This window comes from Garra rufa, chromosome 9, assembly GCF_049309525.1.
Source record: "Garra rufa chromosome 9, GarRuf1.0, whole genome shotgun sequence".
Taxonomy (NCBI): Eukaryota; Metazoa; Chordata; class Actinopteri; order Cypriniformes; family Cyprinidae; genus Garra; species Garra rufa.
In genome coordinates, this window is record NC_133369.1 from 2,388,328 (window position 1) to 2,398,949 (window position 10,622).

A 10,622-nucleotide genomic window follows, 5' to 3' on the forward strand; every position below is an offset into this window, starting at 1 on the left:
TGAAGAAAAAAAGGATTAGAAAATTAAACAAAATTACATAATTTACTAGTGGTTCTGAAGTAATGTTCATTGCTTAAGTCTGGAAAAAAAAAAAAAAAATGAAGGAGCCCGTGTCTCAATTAATAAAGACTTTCACTATTGGAATCTCTTGAATGTTTAATTCAATGAAAAATACTTTTTTTAACGTGCAGTTGTCGCCCTCTCCTGGTGAAGAGAATAAACGTTTCTCTACATACGTGTTATACTTTCGTTTTTGATCGCTACTGTAGACAATAAGTGTTTATATCCAAACTATAAGCTTTTATCCCAGTACTTATGTTATTTAAATGTCTGTAACAAAGACATGATGATGATTATGTGGTTAAAAAGACTGTTTGTGTTGCTTTCTGAAACCATAGCAGTAAGAATGCAGATTTGAATGTCTTCAATAACTTTCACATCGGCGTCAGTGGAGCGTGAAACAGTTGTAATAGACAATGCTGAATCGTTGTCATTCATTAATAAGATCGCATGGGTGTTTGAATAGAGATCGTGATATTTATATAACTATTAGTCATGCAGCCCTAATGTAAACACTGCAAAATGTTTTGCCATGATATCGCCACGTTCTCGCGAGACCAGTCAGATCTCGCGGGACACATCGGAGTCTCGCGAGATCTCGTGCCACGAGATCTCGTCACACCCCTAATATATATATATATATATATATATATATATATATTTATTATACATTCTGGAAATGCATGTAAATTTTTTATGCCTAATGCAAATAAATTCATTTATATTTTTGTATTTGCATTATGTGCAATAAATTTACATGCATATCAAAAATAGCTAAATAAATATTAGCTTGTACTATGCTAAACAATGTCTGACACTGTTTTATGAGCTCTTCTTGTTTTATTTGCCTCATTATGATGAATTGTTGCTTTCATTATCTGTAAGTTGTTTTGAAATAGCCGCTAAATGGAATTTTTTTAATGTAAATAGAAAACATAAAAAAATATATATGTTTAAAGCATTCATTAATCTTAGGTAATGTTTCAACATTTACTAATAAATTGCTAAATGTAAAAAAAATGATTCAATATAAAAACCATTTAAAAAAAACATTACTCACACAGGCCTCCTGCCTTATTATCTGCAGGATTCTCTTGGCGGGCAGCAGGAAGTCAATGAAGCAGCGCAGGCCGTCACTGCGGTACTGTCTTTCCACTACGCTAAAGAGCTGCCATAGGACAGTGGCCGCCGACGCGTTGAATGGAGGATACAGAGCTGATAACACGCTCTGAATGCAGCGGTCCAATGACTCCGAGTCCTGAAACAGATCACACATTCACAGTCAATCCAAAAAAAAATCTAAATTGTAAAAATACAATTAATTTATATATAATTTGACAAGCATGCAAAAATCATCATGCATATTTATTTTTATATTTTTATTTTCATTATGCATGATAAATTTCCATGCATGTGGAAATTCGTACACATATACAGTACAGACCAAAAGTTTGGACACACCTTCTCACTCAGATGTGTCCAAACTTTTGGTCTATACTTTAGATATGAATTCAACTGAAAAAACTTGTGAAAAAATATCTTTCAGGTGGTCAAATAGCAAATAGCAAATAGTGGAGCTCTACAGCCACCTACTTGTAAAAGTTATTTGTAGATGTCTTTTTTACTTTTAAAACTGGCTTTTCCAAAAGATGGGCAAAAATCTTACACTAAACCATGTGAAATTATCCATGTTATCCCCATGAATTAAAGTTAGAAATGTGGGTCTTTTATAAAGTGAATTTTACATAAAAAAGCAGTTTTTGTATGAAAACCCATTTAAAAAATATTTATTAATTTATATATTTTTAAAAAATATCACTAACCCACTGAAAACTGCACAAATGTAGAGTAAAAACTTTGATAAACACATAAATATACAGTACAGAGCAAAAGTTTGAACACACCTTGTACTGTATATACTACAAAACTGTATTTTTAGCTTAATATTTTCAATTGCTAAAATTTACCGTAGGACATATGAAGCATCAGTTTCTGTCTTGATAGACTGACTCAAACAGTCAATGATTGCGCACAGTGCGATAGCGTAAACAATGGCAGCATATTGTTTTTGGTTTGGTTAGTGAGACGGTTTGATGGCCACAAGTTCAATCCCACAATTCCCAGTTACAAACACAAACAGCAGGATGTCAGGAGGTCGCGGGACACTGATGAGACAGGAAACACCTGTCAATGTAGCGTCACTGACTGGACAATAACAGGCGGGATGGAAAATCCTGTCCCTAATGCAGAACTACATCATATCTGTGGAGCAGAGGACTTTCCAGCCGGATATGTATCACACCATCCTAGACTAACACAACCGCGACCTGGGACGCTCAGCTTTGGGTTTAGGGATAGTTCACCCAGACAGATCAGGCAACACTAAATTAATATCCATGACTCCTGACGATATATTGAGATTTTATAAAATGAAACGATTGGTCTGTGCAAGAAACTGAACCGTATTTACAACATATTTAATCCAGAGCCTCAGACAAACGGGGGAATTTGATTATTTTCCATGATTTTTTTGGTCAGTTTGTTTCAATTAACTGGTTCAATTCAAAAGTTTATTTACACAATCATGCAATGACTTCACATATATGCAACTGTATTATTAAAGCACCCAATAATGGTGTGAAATGTGGATGTTTTATGTGTAAAAACGTTCATTTCGCCCCTTTATTCAAGCGATCAGTTCAGCCGATCATTGGTCCGAGTCAAACTGTTTTCCCAGTTTAGTGACTGTTGGAGGAACTGGAGCCCTCAATCAGTTCATATTTAGTCCCATTTCCAGTTGGAGTGAATGTCAGGCGTCTGAAAGTGAGTTTTGATTGAGTAACTTGTAGATTTGTGCAGCTCGAACTGCGAACTGTTTCAGACGATTTGGTGAACTGATTCAACTGACTCAACTAAAAAAAAAAAGATTTGTTTGTGAACCGGACATCACTCCAGAACGTTTGTCTGAAGCTCTGGATTACAGGTAACAATGTTGTAAATAATGCTCAGTTTCTTGCACAAACTGATCGTTTCGCTTCATAAGACCTCAATATATTTCATTTTGAGTTGCATGATGTGGTTTTTTTTTTTACTCTTACAAGTAACAGTAGCTATTGACTTTGCATCAAATGAATCACCAAGGATCACAGTTTCAGCTTAAAATGTTCTTTACTGTTCTACTGAAGACAAAAAAGTCTACATCTTGGCCTGAGGGTGAGTAAATGAACAGCACATTTTCATGTTGGGTAAACTAGCCTTTTAAATAGGAATCATTGGTGATTCATAAAATGCAAGTCAATGGCTACTGGCACTTTGAGAATCAAAAAGAGCATATTAGCTGACACAAAATCAATAACCGTGATTCCTGACGATATATTGAGATTTTATAAAGTGAAACGATCAGTCTGTGCAAGAGACTGAACATTATTTGCAACATATTTACCTGTAATACAGAGCGAGGGAATTTGATTCTTTTCCATGATTCATCGTTTCAATGAACTTGTTCAATTCAAGAGTTTATTTACATAATCACATATATGCAACTATATTATTAAAGCACCCAATAATGGTGTGAAATGTGGATGTTTTATGCCATTTCGTCTTTTTATTCAAGTGTTTGGTTCAGGTATGCTCATATCAACCGATCAGTCCGACTCGAACTGTTTTCTCAGTTTAGTGACTGTTGGAGGAACTGGAGTCCTCAGTCAGTTCATTTTTAGACTCATTTCCAGTCGGAGTGACTGTCAGGTGTCTGAAAGTGAATTTTGATTGAGTAACCAGATCTGTGCTGCTCGAACTGTGAGCTGTTTAAGATGATTCAGTCAGATTTGATGAACTGATTCACCTAGTTCACTAAAAAGAACTGGTTCAAAAGAACGATTCGTTTGCGAACCGGACATCACTCCGGACCATTTGCCTGAAACTCTGGATTACAAGTAAATGTTGTAAATAATGTTCAGTTTCTTGCACAAACTGATCGTTTCACTTCATAAGACCTCAATATATCATCAGGAGCCAAGGAGATTCATTTTGAGCTGCATGATGTGCTTTTTTCAACTCTTAAAAGTGACAGTAGGTATTGACTTTGCATCAAATGAATCACCAAGGATCACAGTTTCGGTTTAAAATTTTCTTTACTGTTCTACTGAAGAAATAAAAGTCTACATTTTAGCCTGAGGGTGAGTAAATGAACAGCACATTTTCATGTTGGGTAAACTAGCCTTTTAAATAAGAATCATTGGTGATTCATATAATGCAAGTCAATGGTTACCGGCACTTTGAGAGTCAAAAAAAGCATATTGGCTGACACAAAATTAATACCTGTGGCTCCTGACGATATATTGAGATCTTATAAAGTGAAACGATCAGTCTGTGCAAGAAACTGAACATTATTTACAACATTATTACCTGTAATCCAAAGCCTGGAAAATATGAATCTTTTCTGTGAACTGATTCTTTTGGACAGTTCGCTTTAATGAACTGGTTCAATTCAATAGTTTATTTACGTAATCACACAATGATGTCACATTTATGCAGTTATATCATTAAAGCACCCAATAATGGCATGAAACTTGGATGTTTTACGTATAAAAATGTATGAGCAGCTCATCTGTCTTTGGTACGAGTCAAATTGTTTCCTCAGTTCAGCTGGAGGAACCGGAGCGCTGAATGATTCATTCATATGTTAAAGTGTAATTCACAGGATCAGATACACTGCTATTTCAGCTCATTTTGAAATGGAGTGACTGTCAGTCGTCTAAAAAAGAGTTTTGATTTTAATAACTTGTAGATCTTTGCTACTCAAGTGTTTCAGACAATTCAGTCCGATTTGGTGAACTGATTCATCTAGTTCAACAAAAAGAACCAGTTTAAAAGAATGATTCGTTCGTGAACCAGACATCACTCTAGATTACAGGTAATAATGTGGTAAATAATGATTCGTTTCTTGCATAGACTGATCATTTCAGTTCATAAGACCTCAATATATTGTCAGGAGTCAATATTGTGATATATTTTTGTGACTCTGAAAGTGCCAGTAGCCATTGACTTGCATTATATGAATCACCAATGATCACAGTTTCAGCTTAAAATCTTCTTTACTGTTTTACTGATAAAAAAGAAAGAAAGTCATCTTGGCCTGAGGGTGAGTAAATGAACAGCACATTTTCATGTTTGGTAAACTATCTCTTTAAACAGGAAGGGCAGTGGAGAAAATGGAAATGAACTTGTTTGAGTTGAGTTGCAGATGGGAAAGCCCAGGAAAAATCCCCAGCAAAGCTCAGACTTTAACTTTCCCTGTTTGTTCTGCTCTGTTGGCCTTGTATAACACAATGACAATGTGCCGTCCACATGCGGTCACTCCTCCACAGGGCAGCCATTGTTTGGTTCTCCTGCAGAAAGTCTTTACTGACGTTCTAGGAAACTCAATCGCTCGGCCACATGAGCGGCGCTCCGGCTCAGGAATGATCGCAGCGCTCAAACTGCAGGGAAGAGCAGAACCGCAGTTTGGAGGAAAGGCTAACAATGGGAGGAAAGGCAACATGATTTCTAACATCGTTAAACGGTGCTTTTTTAGGTTACTGTGGCAGGCTACAAAATAGCGGCTTGGGCAGGGCAGGATTACAGACCGGTCCAGTGGGACGCCGGCCTTGGGGCCTCAGGACTGTCAGGAGCCTCCACAGCCTCAGGCCACATGGCTCAAGACTGCCAAAGTTAACAGAATAATAAGTGCCTTGCAAATTAGTTTTTAAATTATACATACACACATTCTCTAGAGAAAATGTTATATCGCAAAAAATATCGTTATCGCAATATTCAACACCAATATTGCATATCGCATATTTTCCATATGTGACCCTGGACCACAAAACCAGTCATAAGGTTAAATTTGACAAAACTGAGATTTATACATCATATGAAAGCTCAATAAATAAGCTTTCTATTGATGTATGGTTTGTTAGGACAGGACAATATTTGACTGAGATACATCTATTTGAAATCAGAAATCTGAGGATGCAAAAAAATCAAAAAGACTGAGAAAATCACCTTTAAAGTTCTCCAAATTAGGTTCTTAATGCATATTACAAATCAAAAATTACATTTTGATATGTTTACAGTAGGAATTTTACAAAAAATCTTCATGGAACATGAACTTTACTTAATTTCTTAATGATTTTTGGCATAAAAGAAAAATCAAAAATTTTGACCCATACAATGTATTTTTGGCTATTGCTACAAATATACCCCAGCGACTTAAGACTGGTTTTGTGCTCCAGGGTCACATATATGTATATATTTTTATATGTGTGTGTATATAATATATATATATTAGGGCTGCACGATATTGGGAAAATATGCGATATTGGTGTTGAATATTGCGATAACGATATTTTTTGCAATATAACATTTTCCCTAGAGAAATGCTTTTTTAAATGATTATTATTATTATTATTTTCATTTATTTTTTCATTTATATATGTAATGATCATACTAAAATAAACAGGTAATAGATATTCATCTGTCATCCGAATTACATATAATTCAGGCTACAAACAAAAAAAAAGTCAATGAAGTTCAGACTTTAAAACACTATGAATGTCTTAAAACCTCTGCAGATATTCTGACATTAATTTTTATTTAGATGTAACATGTACACTCAAGAGCATCTTTTAAACACATGCCCCAGTAAAAATATACTGTGCCCCAATTAAATCTTGAATTTGAGTTATACTTTGTACATTGATAATACCAAAATAAAGACATTAAACTACATGCATATAAACTAGGTCTAGCAACTCCCCTGGCTGATTCTGAAAGCCTTTTTATATATTTATTTCATGCTCTAAGCAAGGGACGAATGATTGAAAATATGAGTACATGAACAAAATGTTTATTTTCTCTATTATAGGTACAGCCATTTAAATTAGAGACAACCACTGCATTTTTAAACAATCTACAGTAGAAATAACAAAAAACAAACGACACAGTTCTTTATTATGCAGCCATAATCAAAGCAGGCTACTCTTTCAATATTCAAATTGAAAATAGAGACCGAATTTTAAGTATGATACAGAGTTACAGACAGCTACAAAACTTAATATAGCCCACAGACTAATAGCAGCCTAGATATTTTATGTAGCCTAATTTGCGCGTATTGGGGAGTCGCTCTCTAAACACGGGTTATTAAAATTGCTTTTGAATGCGGGTGCGCGTTTTACTTTTGGTTTCGTTTTAATGATCCCGCGAAACACTCGGCGGCGTGCATTCTGTCTTCATTAAAGCTAATAATATAAAGATTAATTTGAAATGGTTATGTAATGTTGGAGAGAACGGCGAACCTGTCCCTATATCAGCTCACAGCAGTCTGTGCAGTAGTTAGGTTAGCGAAAGTTTTGTAAAGAAACGAAACTAAGTTGCACCACAACAATTTCTTGCACTGGCACAGATACTCCCAAATATAATTTGAGGTCGCGCAGATTCAATTTTGGGAGCGTATGCGACCAAAACGGTTGCAATTTTGAGCCATGTATATTTCAGACGTACAGTTCTTTTTAGGCACAAGTTCATCGCTGCTGTCATTTTCTCCCTTCATAGTCCTGCCGTATTCATTTTTCATTCTCTGCTCTGAGCCACCAGGTTCACCATTTGGCCTGGTCTAGCCAATAGCATTATAGCACCTACTTGGGAGGCGGGTATAAAGATAGTAAGCGTCCATCTGTTTGGTCAAATAAGGACAACCTTTGCATGCAACGCACAAAAGTTTGGCACATAAATTAAATGTAATTTATCGCAACCGTCTGCGATACCAATATCGCGTACACTGTTACTGCGATAACGATATTTTTTCAATATATCATGCAGCCCTAATATATATATATATGTATGTATATATATATATTTTTTATGTATGTATATGTATATATATATATATATATATATATATATATATATATATATATATATATATATATATATATATATATAAACACTTTTTATAGATACTAAGTTTTTTTTAGATAAATAGATATCCCCCCTAAAAATTAGACATACACACTCACACACACAAAAAATAAATATATATTACATTTTTTCTTAAAATTTTTATATACATGCATGTTTTCAAACTTGAAAATATTTTATAAAATTACAAAAGTTATATATATATATTTGTACCTGTGTTGTATATATATATATATATATATATATATATATAAAATGTTTCCACCCCAAATTAAAATGTGTATTATATTCTATTTTTGATATTATATATACATTTTCATATAATGTGATTTGAATTGAATTATATACAATTATAAAAATTAAAAAATATTTTTCTAAAATTACAAAAGTACAAAAAAAGTTTATACAATTTTTGTATTATATTCTATTTCTGTGTGTTTTTTAATAAAAAAATTCTAATATTTCATAAAATTACAAAAAAAATCAATAATTATTTTTTAAAAATTTGTATTATATTCTATTTCTCAAATTTTACATAAAATGTCATATAACGTAATTTAAAATTTATTTAATAAATAAATATTATACAACAATCCAAAAATGCACAGATATTTTATAATTTTTTTAATAATTACAAAATTACAGAAAAAAGTATTTAAAATGTAAAAGTTTTTCCCCATATTAAATAATTTTTATATAAAATTACAAAAAATAAAAAATATATACTTTTATTCAAAATTACAAAAAACATTAAATAAAAGTTTCCCCAATAATAAATAAATTTGCATTTTTTTAACATACATTTTAAGAAACCTTTAATAAACAATGCTTTATTTTAAAAACAAATGCATATGTTCACATGTTTAAAAATATTTAAATAAACACAGAACACAAACAATTTCAAGACATCCCTACCAATTAACCTTTTTATTTAGGACTTCCTGTTGGGGTTCAAAGATTAATGAATAGGGTTTGACGCCCCTCTAAAAAGTTCTGGTACTAGTGGAGTCTGACGACCGGCCCAGACTCGAAAGTGTTTTGAACAACATGTTTTAACCTGAAAACGTTGCTCTGAACTACAAGCTGTATTCAGGAGGGCCTGCATATAAGTCTCAGTGCGCCCACCCAAAACACCACTTTCAAAGCCTGAGAAGACTAAACATACGGACAGACACAGCGCTGAATGGAGGACTTCAAGAGCCCCAGAGATAAGTGTGACTTTGAAGATGAAAGATAAATAAGACTGGGCAGAAGGAGAGCTTCAGATGCATTTCCATAACCTTGAAGGAGTTATTTCACCTGGCTGAAGCCAGTAAAAGAGCTTTTAATAGCAGCCAAAGCACAACTGTGGCTCAGAGGAGACATGGATGTGTGGGATCTGTGAGGATCTGCCCTCTTTGATGGTGTTTACGGTGACGGTGGAGGAGCTGGATCAGAGCCGGACCCGTAATTATATCTAAACGCCGTGGATTCCAGGTGGCTCGCTGCTGCTCTGCTCTCTATTAAAACACACGGACATCTGCTACAAAACCACACAACTATTCCTACTGTGAACATTCACAACCTGAACTGCAACACATCATTTGCACCAAAATCAGGCAGCTCATTGAGGAAAGGTTTACAATAGAAACTGTAAAATAGTGAAATATTTTTAGAACGTAAAATAGACGTTTTCTATGTAAAAATGTGTTAAAGAGTAATTTATTTCTGTGATCAAAGCTGAATTTTTAGTATCATTACACCAGTCTGCAGTGTCACATGATCTTTCAGAAATCATTCTAATATGATAATTTATATGCATGATAAAATCTCTCTTAATTCTTTAATATATATAATAAAATCTAATAAATAATAATAAATATAATAAATGTATATATTAAAGAAATCCTCAGAAATCATTCTAACATGCCAATTTAAGCATATGCATGTAAAAATAAAAATTTCATTTTATATCAATATTCTAATTTTGTATTTATATAAAATTCTACAATTATTTATAATTTGCAATAAAATCACAAAATTACTAAAAATATTATATAAAATAATAAAAAAGAATTCAAATCATAAAATAACAAAATCAAAGATTTTTAAAATATTTTATTTTTGTAATTTTACATTAAATTTCATATAATGTATTTTTTTCAGATTTTATAAAATTTTTATACAAAAATTAAATAAATATTATAATTTTTTATAAAAATCTAAATTACAAAAATATATAATTCAATTTTTTTTCTAATAATAAATAAAATGTTGTTTATTATTATTTCATTTCATTTTTAATTTTTTTTTAACTTTCTTACATTTCATTTTATTTCATTTTAGTATATATACATATATATAAATTAAAATTTGTATTATATTCTATTTTTGTAATTTTATATAAAATTTCATACAATGTAATTTTTTTCAAATTTTTTATAAAATTACAAAAATTCTAAAATTATTTATAATTTTTAATAAAATCACAAAATTACGAAAAATTATATAACAAAAATCCAATGATAAATAAATAAATAATTGTTTATTATGTAAATATTTCATTTTATTCATGTTTTTTAAATTTTTTATTATATTTAATTTAATTTTATTTTAACATACAT

At 32.2% G+C, this 10,622-nt stretch overlaps 1 protein-coding gene across 1 annotated transcript in view; it reads right to left on the minus strand.

Annotated features, from left to right (window-relative positions):
* The window catches only part of LOC141342468 (pleckstrin homology domain-containing family G member 4B-like), a 96,278-nt gene that overhangs the window by 76,260 nt on the left and 9,396 nt on the right, over nucleotides 1–10,622 (minus strand). Inside the window, exon 2 of the mRNA XM_073846916.1 lies at nucleotides 1,121–1,318. Within this exon, the coding sequence (XP_073703017.1) occupies nucleotides 1,121–1,318 (198 nt within the window). The remainder of the gene's footprint in view (nucleotides 1–1,120; nucleotides 1,319–10,622) is intronic.